The sequence below is a fragment of the Pongo pygmaeus genome, chromosome 16 (assembly GCF_028885625.2).
Source record: "Pongo pygmaeus isolate AG05252 chromosome 16, NHGRI_mPonPyg2-v2.0_pri, whole genome shotgun sequence".
In the NCBI taxonomy this organism is placed as follows: Eukaryota; Metazoa; Chordata; class Mammalia; order Primates; family Hominidae; genus Pongo; species Pongo pygmaeus.
The window spans coordinates 53,943,462-53,963,628 of record NC_072389.2 but is presented as its reverse complement, the minus strand read 5'-3'; the positions used below and the strand labels follow the sequence as shown (position 1 = coordinate 53,963,628).

Below are 20,167 nucleotides of genomic sequence, written 5' to 3'. Positions count from 1 at the left end.
AGCAGGAAAAGTCTGAAGTTTCAAATATAATTGATAGATTCAGAATCACGTGTAGATGTTCTGCAAAGCTCATTCGGTATTAATAAGGGAATTTGCTTCTCCATTGTTACTGGTGCTAATAAAGGGCATATTGCTACAAGCAAAGCAACTTTTTGTTGATAATGTATTAATTGGAAGTGGAATTTTAAGCATGTTTTCATCCTAACGTGATAACTTGTATGTATGTGTGTATATTATGTTTTAGTTATTTTTTAGAAAGTTGGTTGGAGGTTTTGTGTTGACATGTACTCCATTTCATTTTCCATTTCAAATAATGAAAAATAGTCTCCCAGTTAGTATTTTTGCATAGAACCACTAATTTTCAGATGCTTACTGACATTAAGAGGGAGATTCCTGTATGAATTGGTATCCTTAATATAACAGAGATGGTGAAATTCTAGATGTAGGATGTAGTCTTGGGTTTATTAAAAAAAAAAAAAAAAGTTAGCCTTAGCTAATAGTAGTCCTAATCAAAGATATATTGAGTTAAAAAAAAAAAAAAAGAACTTGAAAGCTGTGGGCTATGTTTGTATGTAAATTTCAGAGGCCAACTATAAGTCCCATCACCCTCCTTGTAGTCTCATTTTGTACATATCTCTTATGAATTGTAATATTATATTTAGTTAGATGCTCAAAAAGTGCTGCTGAAAGAATTTTCAATAAATAATGGAACGTAAATTTTCAGAGCACGAGAGAAGAATGAGTCTCTCCAGCTCATACTGCCTCCTTTTCTTCTGTCTTTGTGTTTGCTTTTTCCTTTCTTTCTGCTTAACCCTTTCTCTATATTTTATTTTTCTCTTTTCCTAACTGGACATAATGTACAATTGAAATAGTAAGTTTTTGTACCTCATATTTACAGTATTTTCTTCGCTAAGTGTTTTAGAATATGACAAAATTTAGCTGGGGAATATGCCGTGTTTCCTTACTATATGTAGCTGTCATCATTCCGAAAGAACTTATAGAGTACTTCTCATTTGAGTCTACCAAAATGATGATCTAAAATATTCCATTTTAATGACTGTGGAAAGTATAATGTTTAAACTATACTGAAAATCACTTCATCTACCAGAAAATTGATCTGAAGTCTGCCCCTCCTGTTTCTGAAAAAGTGCTAATAAACATACATTCTGTGGGCATTTTCTCACTTCCCTATAGGTGACATGCTTCGTTATATTCAGGAGAGTAAGGAACGAGCTGCAGAAATGGTAAAAGCAGAGGTACTGCGAGAACGTCAAGAAACCGCCCGAAAGATGCGCAAATATTATTTGATTTGCCTCCAACAGATTTTGCAGGATGATGGAAAAGAAGGGTGAGTTCAGTCTGAACAATGTGTCCTGAGATTACCAGGACAACATGTTGTCATTTTTAAAGCATTTTCCTTAACCACTAAATTAACTATTTCTACATGATCAGCCATAGGGGGTTAAGAGAGGTTTATGGCTGTGCTACCCTAAATGTTGGCAGAGCCAACAGGAAAACAGAAACCGTGGGGCTAAGGCAACTCATTTTTTCCTTTAAACTATATTTTTAATATTCTGGAATTCCCCACAGGGCTGAGAAAAAGATTATGAATGCTGCTAGCAAACTTGCTACAATGGCAAAATTATTGGAAACCCCTATTTCTAGTAAGTCCCAGAGCAAAACTACACAGTCAGGTATGTCAAAAGTGAGTCACCAAATGGTTTTTCTATCTCTTCTTCTTTAGCTATTTAATATTCTCAGTATGAAAAAGGCAGGGAAGGTAAGGAGTGAGAGTTAATTTGTGAAGTTGTGTATGTTTTACTTAAACTAGAAGTTTACACAAAAAGAGTACACAGTTTCCAATTTAAGTAGGCAAACTGAGCAGGCCCATCAGCTTCCTATTGCTGCTTCCATCCCTCGAAATGATAGAAAAGATTTTAAACAGCAAATAAAGAATGAGAAAAAGAAGAAATTACAAGTGGGTTTTAAAAAGTTGCAGTGGGCCAGGCATGATGGCTCACACCTGTAATCCCAGCACTTTGGGAGGCTGAGGTGGGAGGATCCCTTGATCCCAGGAATTTGAGGTTGCAATAAGCTATGATTGTGCCACTGTACTCCAGCCTGGGTGACAGAGTGAGGCCCTGTCTCAAGAAAAAAAAAAAAAAAAAAGTTGCAGTGGATAGACCAGAAGCTACAAGAAATCCCTGAGAGAAAGAAGACAGTATAGGATGGAAGATAGAAACCTCAGTTCAAAACCACCAGGAGATGACAATTGCAATTAGGAGCAATATCAAAACTGTTCCACATATGAGGGTGATATGTTCCAGGAGAAATAGAGGGCCTAGGGGATATGAATGGGGTAATTAGTTGGTGTTCTAAACCAACAGCAACCAGATAAAGAGGGTTAATCCTCTCTTTATTTCTTCTTCTCCCCTCCCTTCCCCAACCTCAATATTGAGCTGGGCAACAACAACAAGAACAAAGAATCTGGGAGCAGGGCAGTGCTCCAGGTGGCTAGCCATATCAAGCAGGAACTGGGAGCCGACATGCCTTGGGAGGCTGAGATGGGAGGATCACTTGAGTCCGGGAGGTCAAGGCTGCAGTGAGCTGTGATCGCACCACTGCACTCCAGCCTGGGAAACAGAGCAGATCCTGTCTCAAAAAAAAAAAAAAAAAAAAAAAAGTAAGAGTAACCAACAAAGACATAAAACATATAACTTTAAAACTGGTAAAGGAACAGCTTTGGAAAAAACATTTTCAATCTAACAAAATCAGGAAAGAGGAAAAAAACCTAGAAAGCATGGGTAAGTAGGACATAATAGTAGTTTGAAACATCAACAATCACACTAAATATAAGTAGGTTAAACTCAGTTATTAAAAGACCACAACTTTCAAACAGGGTTTTTTAAAATGTGGAAATTTGCTATTTTTACAAGAAGAACATCTAAAATTAAAAATCAGGGGATGGAGAATGATATACCAAGCAAATGCAGTGTTGATATTAGATAAATTATAGAGGTAAATAAAAGATTAGATACATTAGAGTTAGCATTAAAAGGGACAAAGCTGATAGTTCATAATAATAATGGAATAGTCTCCCAAGAAACTATAATTGTTTTCTTTCTGTAGATAATACAGCTTTATATAAAGCAAGAGCTGATAGAAATACATGCAAAAGTCTGGTAAATTCCCAATCACACTGGGAGATTTTTAACATATCAGTGGGGAAATGGGGTTCTTGAACCTCTGGAAAACTTGAAGCTGAGATTGTTCAGGGGTCCATGAGTCTGATGTTGGTAAACATACCTCATGTACAAGCCAAAGATTATTTGTATAAATTTTGGAATGGTGATGTGAACCTTAGGTATGAAAAGGCAGTAACATATAACAAGAAAATAGTTTTCTAGATCTGGGGCAACAGTGTGCAAATAATGTCCCCAGCAGAGAAGCAAATCCTTTTCATGGACTCTAGGGCTTTCTACTCTGAGATACAATGCCTCTAATTTCATGCTATGTGGCTGCTTTGTCTTTGATCAGATTTAGTGTCTTAGGTAATTAAATCAGAAAGTCTATTTAGCTATTCTAGAAGTGTTTGTGTAGGTATTGGGTGGGTGGGGTTCTTTGAGCGAACTTGTCAGAAACTCCATTCTTAACATCAGAATCAGGGCGGGATTGAAAACATTGTGGCTGGATCTTGAAATTGCTATAACATCTATTGCAGAAAATGATAGGTCAGATGGATAGCAATAATAATTATATGTCAGATTTTAGTAACAAAATTACCAAGCTTTATCTAGTGGATATATGTAAAAGAATATTTTTAAATGTCCAGCATTGATGTATTTTCTTTAAGAATTATTACAGTATATAAGCATTCTTTGGGAATTCAGTATAAAAACATAAATTTTTTCTTATTTTTAATTTTTTTTATTTTTTTGTTCAAGGATGAATCTTCCCTTTAAATATTAATTTTCTCTTAATTTCGTGTTTCCTTGCACATAATAGCACTGCCCCTAACTTCAGAGATGCTGATTACTGTTGAAAAATCAAAAAGAAATGATGTGAATCAGAAAATACCATGTTGTATTGAAAGCAAATCAAATAGTGTAAACACCATCACCAGAAGTCTGTGTGAACAAGCTCCCAAGAGGAGGGCAGCTTGTAACTTAAAAAGGCTGTTAGAGAACTCAGAGCATCAGAGCATAAAGCATGTGGGATCCAAAGAGACACATTTGGAATTCCAGTTTGGAGATGGTAGTTGCAAGCACCTAAACAGTTTGCCAAGGAATGTTTCTCCTGAGTTTGTTCCTTGCGAAGGTGAAGGAGGCTTTGGTTTGCACAAGAAGAAAGACTTACTCAGTGATAATGGTTCTGAATCACTTCTGCATTCAGCTGCATACCCCTTTCTTGGAACCTTAGGAAATAAACCCTCACCTAGATGTACCCCTGGTCCTTCTGAATCAGGATGCATGCATATAACCTTTCGTGATTCTAATGAAAGACTTGGTTTAAAAGTATATAAATGCAATCCACTAATGGAAAGTGAAAATGCTGCATCTGAGAAAAGTCAAGGTTTGGATGTTCAGGAACCTCCAGTAAAAGATGGAGGGGACCTTAGTGATTGCTTGGGCTGGCCTTCCAGCAGTGCAACCTTATCCTTTGACAGTCGTGAAGCATCATTTGTACATGGTAGGCCACAAGGAACTTTGGAAATACCAAGTGAATCTGTTAATTCCAAACAGTTTTCACCATCTGGTTATCTTTCAGACACAGAGAAAAGTAATATGATTTGTCAAACAATGAAATGTCAGCGTGATCAAACTCCATACCTGTCAGAAGAAACCATGTATTTGGAGCCAGGAAAGATCAGTGTGAATTGTGGACACCCATCTCATCGTAAGGCTGATAGATTAAAGTCAGATTTCAAAAAACTGAGCAGTACATTACCATCTTCAGTGTGTCAGCAGCCTTCAAGAAAATTAATTGTTCCGCTATCTAGCCAACAAGATAGTGGCTTTGATAGCCCATTTGTTAATCTAGACTAATTATGGTACAGTATTTAAGAAGAATCATTAATATATTAACAAAAATGGAAGGGAAGACCTCATACTGAAAAAAACTGTGAGCCCTGCCTCTTTTGAGATGTTTTAATAACATCTGTTATATAAGTAAAGCATTCTTCTAAAATTGCTTGAGATATTTATGCTGCCTTAATATTCCAAAGGCCTGATGGTGTATGTATAATCTGCTTTTGTGTGGTGCTTATTTTTGATTTCTAAACCATCTATTTTTATACTTATAAATTAACTCACTCTGCAGTGTTAACTTATTTAAATAAACTTGCATATGGTCTGTAGAATTGTTATGAATTATTTTGTAGTTCACAATACAGAAATGTCATATTGGCATCATGTTTGAAATTCACCCAGAAAAAAACATAAATTTTGATTATTTGTATGTATTAGTCAGATTTAGTTTTTGAAATTAGTCATGTTTAATGAGGCTATAAACTTAATCTACATATACTTTTCCTAGAAATATCTACTCAAAATTTTGATCTTTTTTTCAGTTAGAGGTTTTCCAGGGTTTACTACAAAATACATAGCTGTATCCTAGTTTTATTATTTAAATATTAGTCTGAATTTTTTTAGTTCTTACTTGTATAATTTCAGATCACCTGTGACATCCAAAAACTTTGTCTTTTTTATGGCTTCACATTTGTTTTTTCATCTGAAATACGACCTTTTGAAAAATTGAGATAAGTTTTGTCATGTAGCAAAAAATGTAAAACGATTAGATTTTTACATTCATTTATAGTGCAGAACTGGCTAATTAATGCTCTAGGTTAAAGGTTATAATTCTAAACTGAAGAATACTTGCAGAAATGAATGACTACCTAAATATCATTGTTTTTAGGTGAATTCTTTTTCAGATCCCTAGCGATGGGTGTGAACATTTAGCTGTATGCAAGTGCTTCCGAAAACAGTTAACTATAGCTTTCTCTCACATCTCCAACACCTATTATATTATGGATTGTATTTGGTGGTTAATCTAGTGTATTTTTCCACCCAGAGCCAGATAACTTAGGTGGTGATGGGGAGATGGCAAGATGCATCCTCCTCCTGATAACCATCTCTAAAAGCAAGAACCTAGAAAGAAAACTTTTTGGGCTTGGAAAGCTCTGTCACCTTAACTCTTGACCAGGGATAAATAAGTCTAAAAATTGACCCTGGACTTCAGTGCTTGAATTCACACACAGCCATAGTAAGGAACAAACCATCTTGTGAAAGTCTCACTTGTATTATGAAGATACAATGCTCCTTCTCCAACAGTTAGGCTGTCATCTCTCACTCTAGAAAAAAACTCTAAACCAGCCAAGTTTATGCTCCCTATGGATCTGGTTGGTGCTTGATCGTTTTAAGCCCTTGTTTTTAGTAAACTTAGAATCTAGGCTCATTGCTCACCTACCTTTTCCACTTGGTTCAAAATCCATGTCAATTATTTAAACTCTTCAACATTAAGGTTGAAATTGGAAGTCCTCTTGCTTTCTGCTACTTTTAGAGTATCCTTAATCTTTTTTGATACTCATAATCTCAATAGGATTAAGTTACTTTATGTCATACATCCTATATCCAATTGGTTGGAGATAGGGTGTGGTATAGGGTGTATGACAAAGTAACCTAATTCTATTATGATAAATATGAAGGTATCCACTTATTAGTGTGCAAACCAAGGGGCTACACAGCCAAACTATGACTAGTGATGTACATTGGTTTGAAAGGTCATGGCAGAACAAAAGGGAGGCAGGAGCCCTGTAGATATCATGATCACATAAATCTCACTTTGTCATGATATTTAGTCCTTTTTTTAATGTTGCTGGATTTTTATTTTATTTTATACTTTGTTAAAGATTTTCATGTGTATGTTCATGAGAGATATTGGTCTCTTGTTTTCCCATGCTCTCTGTCTTGCTTTGGTAAAAGGGTAATACCAGTCCCATAGGATGAGTTGGAAAGTGTTCCCTTGCCTCTGTTTTCTGAAAGAATTGGTGTAGCATTGGTATTATTTCTTCTTTATATATTGGATGGAGTTTACTAGGTGAAGGCATCTAGCCTGGGCTGGTGGTGGGGGTGGTGCAGAAGTGTGGATTTTAAGTAATGTATTTTCTTGTTATAGAGCTATTCATCATTTCCATTTTTTCTTTAGTCAGTTTTGGTAGTTTTTGGTTTTTGAGGAATTTGGCTATTTTATCTAAATTGTCTAATTTGTTGACACAGTTGGCCATAGTATTCTCATAATCCTTTAATTTCAGTAGGCTTGATAATGATGTCCCCCTTTCATTCCTGATTTTGGTATTCTGTGTCATCTCATTTTTTTCTTAGTCTATCTAAAGGTTTATCAGATTTGTTGATTTGTTTTCCCCCAAATAACTTTTGGGTTCTTCTCTTTTCTCTTGTTTTTCTATTTCCAATTTCATTGATTTTTCCCTCTTCCTTCTGTTTGCTTTATGTCTCATTAACTGTTCTTTGTTCTTTTTTTAAAAATTTATTTATTTTTGAGATGGAGACTTGCTCTGTCACCAGGCTGGAGCGCAGTGGCACGATCTTGGCTCATTGCAACCTCCGTCTCCCGGGTTCAAGCAATTCTCCTGCCTCAGCCTCCCGAGTAGCTGGGACTACAGGTGTGTGCCGCCATGCCCAGCTAATTTTTGTATTTTTAGCAGAGACATGGTTTCACCATATTGGCAAGGCTGTTCTTAAACTCCTGACCTCAAGTGATCCGCCCACCTCAGCCTCCCAAAGTGCTGGGATTACAGGCATGAGCCACCACGCCTGGCCCTTCATCTATTCTTAAAGTGAAAGTTTAGATTATTGATATGAAACTGTTCTCTATTGATATAGATGTATAAAGCTCTGAATTTCTAAGCACTGTTTAAGTTGCACCTCATATGTTTTGGTATGTTGTATTGTTGTTTTCATTTAGTTCAAAATATTTTCAAACTTCCCTTGCGATTTTTCTTTTGACCCACAGATTATTTAGAAGTATGTTACTTCATTTCTAAGAATTGAAGATTTTCAAAGTTTCTTTCTTATTTATTTTTAATTTACTTGTTTTCAGATAATATACTTTGAATGATTTCCATCCTTTTAAATTTCTTGAGACTTGTTTTATGGCCTGGCATATGGCCTATCCTGGAATGTTTCACATGCACCTGAAAAGAATGTATATTCTGCTCTTTTTTGATGGAGTGTTCAAAAATGTCAGTTCAAGTTGGTTGATAGCATTGTTCAAGTCTGCTATAGCCTTGCTGATTTTATTCCTATTTGTTCAACTGGTTATTAAGAGTGAGATATTGTAATCTCTGGCTGTAATTGTTAAACTTTTTTCTTTCAATTCTGTCAGTTCTTGCTTCATGTATTTTGAAGTTTTGTTGTTGGGTATATATACCTTTATATCTGCTATGCCTTTCAGATGAATTGGCCCTTTATTATTTTAAAATATCCCTCTTTGTATCTACTGTATTTCTTGTTTTAAAGTCCATTGTGTCTATAATTAATTCAGCCACTCCAGCTCTCTTATGATTACTGTTTGCATGGCATGTCTTTCTGGTTTTTTCCTTTTAACCTATTTGTATCTTTTAATTTGAAGTGAGTCTCTGGAAGACAGTATAGTGCTGGATGTTGCTTTTTTTTTTTTTTGTCAGAGAAGCTTTGATTGGAGTTTTTAGGTGCATTAAAATTTACTACAATTTTGTTAGGTTTGCATTTTCCATTTTGCTATTTGGTTACTATGTATCTTTCGTTATTGAATTGCTCTTTTATTGCCTTCTTCTGCATTAAACAAATATTTATGAGGGTACCATTTTAGTTTTTTTAACCTTTTTTTTTTTTTTTAGCTATTTTTCTAAATGGTGTCTCTACTTATTATCATAGGTATCTTAATTTACTACAGCCTACTTCACATGAATATTGACTAACTTCTGGTACAATATAGCAACTTTGCCCCAGTTTAGCTTCATTTCCTTGCCCCTCCTTTGTGCTGTTATGTCTTACATATGTATGTGTGTATATATATATATATGTATATATTACAGTGTTATAATTATTGCTTTATACAATAAAGCAATATGTCTTCTAAAGAATTTAATAGAAGAAGAAGTGTATATTTATAGTTCTTTATATTTACCAACGTAGTAATCGTTTCTGCTGCTCCTTCTTTGTTCCCATGGATTCTAGTTGCCAGGTCTGTTGTCATTTCCTTTCATCTGTATTCCACTTCCTTTAGTATTCCAAGTAAGGCAAGTATGCCAGCAACAAATTCTCTCAGTCTTTGTTGATTTTGGAATATATTTCAAATTTATATTTGAAGGACAGTATGTGATATATTTAGAGTTCTTGGTTGACTTTTTTCCTCCAGCATTTTGAATATGTCATTCCACTGCCTTATGGTCACCACTATTCATGATGAAAGGTCAACTGTTAATCCTATTGGTCTTTATATATGATGAATTGTTTTTCTTATACTGTTTTTAAGATTTTCTCTTTGGCTTTCAAGAGTCTGAGCATGGTGTGTCTAGGTCTGAATTTGTGTTTATCCTACTTAGAGTCTGTTGAGCTTCTAGGATTTCTAGATTTATCCTTTTAATAAAATTTAGGCAGTTTTTTGGCCATTATTTCTTCAATTATTTTTTTCTGCCCTTGTTTCCTCTTTCTGGGGCTTTCATATACATTAATATGCTTACCATTGTGTCACAGGTCTTTGAGGCACTGTGCATTCTTCTTTAATCATTATTGTTTTTCATATTGGATAATTTTATTAATCTATGTGCAAGTTTCCTGATCCTTCTGCCATCTCAATTCTGCTGTTTAGCTTATCTAGGAATTTTCATTTCAGCTATTGAACTTTCTGACTCTAGAATTTTCATTTGGCTCTTTTTAAATTGATGCATAATAGTTGTACATATTTTGGGGATAGACATATTTTGATACCTGCATGCAATGTGTAATGATCGACCAGGGCAACTGGGACATCCATCACCCCAAACAGTCACCCCTTCTTTATATTGGGAACCTGCCAATTCCTCCAGCAATTTTGAACTTTACAACAAATTATTGTTAACTATAGTTACCCTACTATACTAGAGTGGTTGGTTAACGGATACAAAAACATCATTATTTTTATATATATATATATATATATATATATATAAATATATATATAAAAAATATATATGTATATATATAAAATATGTATGTATATATATAAAATATATGTGTGTGTATATATATATATATATATATTTTTTTTTTTTAGACAGTATATCACTCTGTCTCCCAGGCTGGAGTGCAGTGGTGCAGTCATAGCAGCCTTGAACTCCTGGGCTTAAGTGATCCTCCCCGCTCAGCCTCCCAAGTAGCTAGGACTACAGGTGTATGCCACCATGCCTGGCTAATTTTTTTAAAAAAATTATAGGTAAGGGATCTCACCATGTTGCCCAGGCTGATCTCAAACTCCTGGCCTCCCAAAGTGCTGAAATTATAAGCATGAGCCACCAGACCTGGCCACATTTGGCTCTTTAATAGTTACTTGTTTTAAAATAGCTACAAAGCAGCTATTACAAATATGTTTTAAAAATTAAGGTAAAATGTTTAAAGAATTAAAAACACGACTTTTTTTTTAACCAGAGATTCATCATTGATCATGTATTCTTTTTTTTTCCTTTACTCTAAAAAAAAAAAAAAAATACATGTGCAGAACGTGCAGATTTGTTACCTAGGTATATGTGTGCCATGGTGGTTTGCTGCACCTGTTGACCCGTCCTCTTAAGTTCCCTCCCCTCACCCCAAACCCCCAACAGGCCCTGGTGTGTGTTGTTCCCCTCTCCGTGTCCATGTGTTCCCAATGTTCAGCTCCCACTTATGAGTGAGAACATGCAGTGTTTTGTTTTCTGTTCCTGTGGTAGTTTGCTGAGGATGATGGCTTCCAGCTTCATCCATGTCCCTTGCAAAGGACATGATCTCATTCTTTTTTACGGCTGCATAGTATTCCATGGTGTATATGTACCACATTTTCTTTATCTAGTCTATCATTAATGGGCGTTTGAGTTGGTTCCATGTCTTTGCTATTGTAAATAGTGCTGCAGTAAACATACATGTGCGTGTGTCTTTATAGCAGATTGATTCATAATCCTTTGACTATATACCTAGTAATGGGATTGCCTGGTCAGATGGTATGGTATTTCTCTTTCTAGATCCTTGAGGAATTGCCATACTGTCTTCCACAATGGTTGAACTAATTTACATTCCCACCAACAGTGGAAAAGCATTCCTATTTCTTCTCAACCTCGCCAGCAACTATTGTTTCCTGACTTTTTAATAATCACGTGAGATGACTGGCGTGAGATGGTATCTCATTGTGGTTTTGATTTGCATTTCTCTAATGACCAGTGATGTTGAGCTTTTTTCATACGTTTGTTGGTCACATAAATGTCTCCTTTTTAGAAGTGTCTGTTCATGTCCTTTGCCCACTTTTTGATGGGGTTGTTTGTTTCTTGTAAGTATGTTTAAGTTCCTTGTAAATCTGGATATTAGACCTTTGTCAGATGGGTAGATTGCAAAAGTTTTCTCCCATTCTGTAGGTTGCCTGTTCACTCTGATGATAGTTTATTTTGCTGTGCAGAAGCTCTTTAGCTTAATTAGATCCCATTTGTCAATTCTGGCTTTTGCTGCAATTGCTTTTGGCGTTTTTGTCATGAAGTCTTTGCCCATGCCTATGTCCTGAATGGTATTGCCTAGGTTTTCTTCTAGGGTTTTTATGGTTTTGGGTTTTATATTTAAGTCTTTAATCCATCTTGAGTTAATTTTTGTATAAGGTGTAAGGAAGGGGTCCAGTTTCAGTTTTCTGCATATGGCTAGCTAGTTCTCCCAGCACCGTTTAGTGAATAGGAGATCCTTTCCCCATTGCTCGTTTTCGTCAGGAAAAACATGAGTATTTTAAAATAGCAACTATAAGACAATATTCCCTGTTGAGTCATTGTCATCATATTTTCATCATTTTTTTTTCTTTTCCATATATTTTTCTGGTAAATATTTTTTATCTGGTAAGAACACAAGAAGGTAAGATATACTCTTAACAAATTTTTAAGTGCACAATACAGTGTTGTTAACTATACATACAGTGTTTTACATCAGATCTCTATAACTTTTTCGTCTTGAGTAACTAGAACATTATACCTGTTGAACAGTAACTCCCCATTTCCCCTGACAACCCCCCTTCTATTCTGTTTCTGTGAGTTTGACTGTTTTAGAAATCTCATGTAAGTGAAATCATGCAGTATTTGTCCTTTTGTGACTTTTAGTCTTTATTCAACATCCAAGCACATGCATAGTTTTTCTTGATGGCTTTTTTCTTTGATATAAATCAGACTTTCTGTTTCTTTACATACCCTATAAATTTGTTGAAAACTGGAAATTTTATGTAACATATTGTAGCAACTCTGGATTTGGTATTTGTTCCCCTGGGGTTGTTATTGCTGGTTTATTATTATTGTTGTGTTGTTTCATTATTTGCTTAGACTTTATCTGCAAAATCCTCTATGGTGTGTGCCTGCTGATTTCTCCACTGTTGTTTTAATTTGCATTTCTAGTTTTTAGCTGGTAATTTTAGGGGATTTCTATGCATCTGTATTGCTTAATGATTATTCAATTATTGGTTAAAGGTTGTATTGAAAAACCTTGAGTCAGTAGGTCTTTATCCTCTGCTGATGTGTCTGTGCATTCAATGTTCAGGCAGTTTTCCAGTCTTCCTCCACTTTGCTTCCCTCTGAGCGCTTCCAGGTCTTCCTGCTCATGTGCACATCCTCATTAGTTCAGGGATATGTGGTGGGCATGGGCCTTCTTAGGTTTTCCCTACATATGCACACAGCCTCCCACTCCAGCGGAGATGTGTGGAGAGCTTATTTAGCCCCTCATTTCTAGACTTTCTTCCTGTTAATTTAAAAATTAGTCTGCCCATCTCTTGCCCCAAATGGGACTGCAATCTCAGACTAGCAGAGCTATGCATCTTCCCTGTTTTTGTCCCTCTAACTTTACCGTTTTTAACTAACCCTACTACTGGGCATGGGCTCCTTTCCCTCTACTCCAAATCAAGTGAGCCCACTGTAGCAGAGAAGCTGCTAATGTTCACCGTCATTCCTACACTGTTAGCACTACCTCACTGATCAAGCTGGGGAGAGGAATGGGAGCAGCCCCTGGTAAGAACGCCTCAGAGTCTCACTGATCTTCCAGAGTTCAGCAGCTTCTCAATTTTGCTTGTTTCCCTTTAGCTGATTTTTGGAGCCCTGAAATGGTTGTTTTTGTTCTTTTTTCAGTTTTGTAGTTATTTTTTTTGGGGGGGGGGGGCAGGGGAGCTTCTTCACTCCAGCATCTCCAGAAATTTCCTTATTTTTATTTATTTGTTACGTACTGGAGTAATCTCTTTTCTGTGTATTTACTAATTTTTTCTTTATTTTCCCCAACTTTTTATACTGAAAATCTTCATAATCTATAGAAAATAAACACCTATATACCCTGCATTTAGATTTACCAATTGTTTACTTTCTACGTTTGTTTTACATTTGTCTGTAAATATACATACATATGCATGTACATAGTATGTATATGTATATAAAAACATTTTTCCTTAACCATGATTATTTGCAGACACCCTGAGTATTCCTTCCTAAATACTTCAGCATACATTTTCTAAGAACAAAAACATTTTATTTCTTAAATACAATTGTCGTATTTAGGACACTGAATATTGATAAATATTTGTATACATATACACTTAAAAAATTTTTTTTATTTAGGAGATGGGATCTTGCTCTGTCACCCAGGCTGAAGAGCAGTTACTCAAATCACTGCAACTGAACCGAGCCTTCAACTGTTGGGTTCAAATGATCCTCCCCACTCAGCCTCTTGAATAGCTGGGACTACAGGTACACAGCACTGCACTTGGCTAATTTTTAAATATTTTTGTAGACACAGTGTCTCGCTATGTTGCCTGGGCTGGTCTCAAACTCCTGGGCTCAAGCAATCCTCCCACCTTAGCCTTCGAAAGTGTTGAGATTACAGGCGTGAGCCACTGTGCCCAGCCAACATACATACATTCTATATTCAAGTTGCCCTAATTGTGACAATAATGTGTTATAACTTTTTTTTAGATCTTTGCTGTTCACCTTCAAGCTGAGGACTTACCACTTTTCTTCGATTATGAAAAATGCTCAGCCAATAGCTATTCATTAAACAAATATTTATGAGGTGTCAACAACCGATTGTTAATGTTCTAGGGTGATATAGTGCTTATCAAAACATGAGTTTCTACCTTCATGATTCACACTCTAGTCCGGGGAGACAGTAAATACACATAACTTATGTAGTATGTTAGAAGTTGGTAAGTGCTATGGAGAAAATAAGGGCAGGGTAAGGGTAAAAAGAGGAGTAAAGAGGGAGTGATTACAAATTTAAATAGAATAGTGAGGGTTGGTCATGCTGAGATGGTAACGTTTGGGTAAAGATTAGAAGGAAGCCACTCTAACTCCACCATTGCTTCTGTTTCCTACTTCTGGAACTTCTCTTAGACATAGCCCCATCCTCGTTTCTCTTCATTGTTCTTTTGTATACTTTTATTTTTCTGTGCTACTTTGTGGAGGTCTTTTTTCACTGGAAGTACTGTCTTCCAGTTTGCCAATTCTGTCTTTGTTTATTTAATTTATTGAGTTTTGAAATTTCACTTCTGGGATTTCTAGTTGGCGTTTTTACACCTACAGTTTTTGTAAAATTTCTACCTGTTTAGTAATCTTGTTTTCTAATAGATTCTATTTATTTATATTTTTAAAGACTAAGAAATTCTTAAAGTTACTTCTAGAGTAATTTATCATGTCACTTGGGAGTGAGTTCGTATCCAAATTGTTGCTTTTTGTTTGTTTGTTTTTGCCTTACACAGAATTAGTTTCCCCCGTGTGTGGAATTTTGGCTTGCAGTCTAACTTGCAGTCTAACAGTGAAGAAGGTTTTTTTTCTCCTTCTGAGTTCTCTCCCACCACTCTAATTCTTTTGGTTGCCTCCATATGGGCTCCATATAGTCCCCAGTCCAAGACTGGGTCTTACGTAGGTGATTTCTGATCTACTGGAGCTATTCTAAAGCTAGTCACTGAGCCAGCAGGCAGCTTGGCCCAGTTTCTGGCTGCAAAGCTCTGCCTTTAAGCTCTAGGCTCTCTAGATACATAGTTTTAATAATATAACTTGTGGCCTCAGGTGGAGAGTGTAGCTTTTTCAGCCTCCCTGAGGTAAGGAACCCCTACCTGGACTACTACTTTAGACAGCAAGCTTGTCCTTTGTTCCTTTCCTCAGTTGGATGCTTTTAGTCCTTGTTATTCTGCAGAAACTCCTGGCCACCTTTACTACTTTTCTTTTTTTTTTTTTTTTTTTAAGCCAAGTCTCACTGTCTCCCAGGCTGGAGTGCAGTGATGCAATCTTGGCTCACTGCAACCTCTGCCTCCGGGTTCAAGTGATTCTCCTGCCTCAGCCTCCTGAGTAGCTGGGACTAAAGGCACGCACCACCACTCCCAGCTAATTTTTGTATTTTTAGTAGAGACGGGGTTTCACCATATTGGCCAGGCTGGTCTCGAACTCCTGACCTCAAGTGATCCACCCACCTCAGCTTCCCAAAGTGCTAGGATTACAGGCATGAGCCACTGCACCAGGCCTACCTTTACTACTTTTAGATACAGAACAGGTAGTACCTTACTTTTCAAGTCCTTAGGGACATTTTGTGTTTTAAATGTCTTTTTTCTCTATATACTTTTTCCATTATTGTTATATGTTGGTAGATGTTGGGTCCTTCCAAAGTGTAAACTTAGAATGCCATCAAGGACCTAAAGTCTGCTTTGCCATTAGCTCTGTGACTTAGCTATTTCTGTAGCCTGTCTGGGCCTCAGTGTTTGCTATTATTAAGGTTTAGGCATATGATTACCTAAAGATTCAGGTAAACCAGATTTAAAAGTATGTGAAGGCCGGGCACGGTGGCTCATGCCTGTAATCCCAGCACTTTGGGAGGCTAAGGTGGGCGCGTCACCTGAGGTCAGGGGTTTGAGACCAGCCTAGTCAATATGGTGAAACCCCGTCTCTACTAAAAATATAAAAATTAGCCAGGTGTGGTCGTGGGCGCCTATAATCCCAGCTACTCGGGAGGCTGAGGCAGGAGAATTGCTTGAACCCACGGGGCAGAGGTTGCAGTGAGCCGAGATTGTGCCATTGTACTCCAGCCTGGATGAAAAAAACGAAACTCCCTCTAAAAAAAAAAAAAAAAGAGTACATGAAGAATAGTGAGATAGGTAAATTGAGGCTAGATCATGGATGGTCTTGGATGTCAAAGCCAAAGAATTCAAAATTTGGTTCATAGAAAATGGAGAGTTGTTGAAATTTTGGTAACATGATTTAGAGAGATTAGGGAAGCCATATTATAGGAGGACTTGGAGGAACAGAGGAAACAGCCAAGGAAACAGGAGGACAGTGTCCAAGGACAGTCAGGCAAGGAACAAGGCCAGAACCAGGGTAGATGTGGTAGAAATAAAGAGGCGACAAGATTGAGAATATGACACCCCCATGCTTCCAGGACCTACTGAGAAGTGCCAGAAGGGATTTAGAGCCTAGGTGTTTGTGAAGATGACTGTGCTATCAACAGTACTAGGGAATCAAGACAGGGTGGATTGAAGGGACCATGCCCTCCCTTGAGTACTGAAGTGCTCAGTCCTGTGGTGGGCACAGTCATGAGAACAACTAATTTACAGATACTAACTTGATGATGAGCATTGTGCCAAGCACTTCACTAATTCCTTTAATCCTCACAACAGCTTTTTGAGTGAGGCTCTGTATAAGCACTTTATGGTTGGCTAAAATCAAGGCTTAGAGGAGATAAGTAATTTGTTCATGGTTAATACAAGCTTGCACCAGGCAAAGCCAAAAGTTATACCCAAGTCTTTTTTTTTTTTTTTTTAAAATAGTAAGCTTTTCATTTGAGAATAGGTTTAGGTTTACCAAAAAGTTGCAAAGATAGTACAGAGTCTCTATACCTCTCACCCAGATTCCTCTGTTGTTAATGTCTTACATCACTATGGTAACTTTTTCACAACTGAAGAACCAACATTACATTTAAATATATACGTATTTTTTTTTCTTGTGACGCTAGAGGCCACGGCTTTAATCCCTATACTGTCTTTATTTGGTTTGGCTTACAGGTGAGCTGGAATTTATTTTAAAGGGGAAAGTCCTTTTCTTTTTCCGCTCCTTCCACTTCCCCTCCATGCTTCTAAGCAGGAAAATGAGTTCAGCAGGCTCCTCCACATGTGAAATCAGTTTAACTTGCTTTCTCAGCAGGATGTAGAAAGCAATAGATCTTACTCTTTAGCAGGGGTTTATAGAATATGACATTATATGAAGATTATGCTGCAGCTAGAAATTTACCAACACAATGGGAAAGCCTGTAATATTATAGAACCATCTTTTGTAATTTTAAAATTCAACCAGTAATGGTTCATCTTAAAAGAAAAAAGATATTTAGAAATTTTCTAGTGGTAAATATGCCATTTTTAAATCTCTTGATATAATTGTAACAACTTTTCCCCTTAAGGACCAGACCAGGAAATTAATTAGAAATCAAAATGGTAAAACATCATTAAATAGAAACTTTGTTATTTTCAAAAATAAGATAAATGAATTGGCTTCTTCCACAAAGGTCAGCAATAATCTGGAAACTTTGAGAACATATTAAATCTTGTGCTCTTAAAAATGTTGTCTGGTGAGTAAATTAAGTAGAATCAACAAAACTTTTAAAACTTATTTTTGGTTTTGGTTCAGGCATAGCCCTTGTCTGAAATATTTCCTCATTTCATTTCACAATTTTATCAATCATGTTGTATATAGAATGCACTGGATGAAATTCTGCTTCTTATATTTTCTTGACCCTGTGCTCTTACACAAACTGTTTCCCTAGAAACGGTTAATAAAAATTGAAATACCCTATTTCACCCTATTCAATAAAAGTTGAAATATCCTATCTGTGTAAGAGCACAGGGTGAACTCAATACATGTATTATCACAATGACCCTGTAGATGTCAATGATTTCGTTGGCTACCAATTAGTTTTCCTGGAAAAGTTTTTGAAAATGTGGTCCAGTGTCGCAATCTACTCTGCAAGGTCTTCAAGATTATTCATTAAACATGACAATGGATCAGTTATCATATTAAGCTCTGTACCTACACTTTTGTCTTAGTCCTTCCAACAATTTTTCAAACTAGGTCTTATTATCCTCATTCTATAGATGAGAAAGAAGGGAAGGAACTTATGCACAGAGTCTCATGTGGCTGAACAGGAGTCCAAGGAAGCCGTGGAGTTACTGCAAGGTGAATATGAACTCATTTGCTGGCCATGCATTGTCTACAAATGAAAACAACGTATCTCCAGCATCAATATGGCATTGTTTTCAAACATATGTAGATGCCGTTGCTATCATTAATAAGAGGACTTTATACTAAAAACATTTCGGAGTTGCTGCACTGTTCTGAAAAATATCCTGTTAAAATTGGATGAGACCTGTACTGAATAGTTCAGATCTAGTTAGTACAAAGCAGACTTCTCAGGTTAGAAGAGGTAGTCACTAGGATCAAACTTTGGCATCAAATATGTTGCAAATCTTTATCACCTACTGGTGAGCCTAGATTCCACATCTGGAAAATGGGAACATATAGTGGACACTATTGGTTATCTACCCAACGTTATTACCTACCTTCCTTGTTGGCAGACCAAGGGGGGCATAGCTGTCACTTCCCCTCATGACTCAGTTTCAACTCTGTTGCTGACTCCTGTTTGGCCTGAGTAATCCCAGTGGCCTCAATTCCTGTTACCGTGACTTGTTTAGGGATGGGCATATGACTCAGTTCTGGACAATGCCATATAAGGGAGAGGCTGCAGGGCTTGTAGAAAATGTTTCTTTCTAAAAAGTATTTTCTTCCACACTGGAAAGAACTGACTTAAAATGACAAATGTGTAACTTCTAGATCAGTGGTAAGAGCCATTTTTTAGATGTTACTGTGTCTGGTTGTAACACCTGGATTTGCAGCAACCATCTTGCAACACTGTCTTCCAAATGAATAGCTGTTATTAATGTTATTCAGAGAAACATAAAAGGCCTCAGGCATCTGGGAAGGACTGGCCTCACACATCATTCATAAGTAAACTCTTTGCTGGCCTCCTATAAACAAGGACATGTCAATTGTTACTTTAGGTCTACCGTCTAAGTCTAGCTCCTAAAACTAAAGCCGTTTGATTCCACACTGATTATGTTGCTTACAAGCTTATCTTCCAGGTGCAGAACAAGGACAAGACAACATCAGTCATCTCCTTCACCTACCAGAGACAATTGCATAATTGATTCATTCTTTTCTCCTTTTTTTCTCTTCAAACCTTCATCTTAACTCTGTAAAATGTAGATTTACTGGGCACTAACTAAAGTCTCAAGAGAATATAACCATTCGCCTTACCTTCCCCCCTTCCTGCATGCATGTCTTCCTTTAAAGAAATATATAAATTCTAAACCTCCTGAAAACCTCTTCAAGAAAACAGCCACAGATGTGCCTGTGGCTAATGTTTTCCCAAATGCGCCCTAAAACTAGTGTAATAAACCTCCATCGATTGAGACTTTTGCCTCAGTCTCTCATTTTGATTATCAGTTCAAATGAGAATTTTTGCAAAGGAACTTATGCTAACTGGAAAATAGTAAGGACTCAATAATCAATGTTAGCTCTGAGTGACAATGATAAGGTGGTGCTTTTAGTTTCTTCAAGCCCCTAAATCTGGTGTGAAATCTCCCCCACTAAACACTGTCATTTCTTCTATGTTGTTTAGTACTCAATAAAAATTGCACATGGATATATCAATCTAGGTCAATATAGGACAACACAAATTTGTGTTCCCAGAATGCTGGGAGGTTGAGAAACACCTAAAACCAAGTTTTAAGAAAGGCATATTCTTTTCTTCCCCTCAGATAAAAATATATTTGGCCCATTCCTCCAAAAAGTAAGCAATATTCCCATCTGGAGAGAGAAAAAAGATCTCACCTATTGAAAGCA

At 36.6% G+C, this 20,167-nt stretch overlaps 1 protein-coding gene across 8 annotated transcripts in view; it reads left to right on the top strand.

Annotated features, from left to right (window-relative positions):
• CEP152 (centrosomal protein 152) overlaps positions 1-19,828 on the top strand; it is an 88,558-nt gene extending 68,730 nt beyond the window's left edge. For 6 of the 8 annotated variants that reach the window (XM_054451187.2, XM_054451189.2, XM_063652212.1 and 3 more), the window contains 3 exons: positions 1,195-1,348; positions 1,591-1,694; positions 4,006-5,356. In XM_054451187.2, coding sequence (XP_054307162.1) covers positions 1,195-1,348; positions 1,591-1,694; positions 4,006-5,045 — 1,298 coding nt within the window. In that variant the 3' untranslated portion in view covers positions 5,046-5,356. Of the gene's footprint in view, positions 1-1,194; positions 1,349-1,590; positions 3,973-4,005; positions 5,357-18,360; positions 18,443-19,392 lie in introns of those variants that run through there. The other 2 variants (XM_054451192.2, XM_063652213.1) reach the window with 2 other exon arrangements.
• Positions 19,829-20,167: the final 339 nt, after the last annotated feature.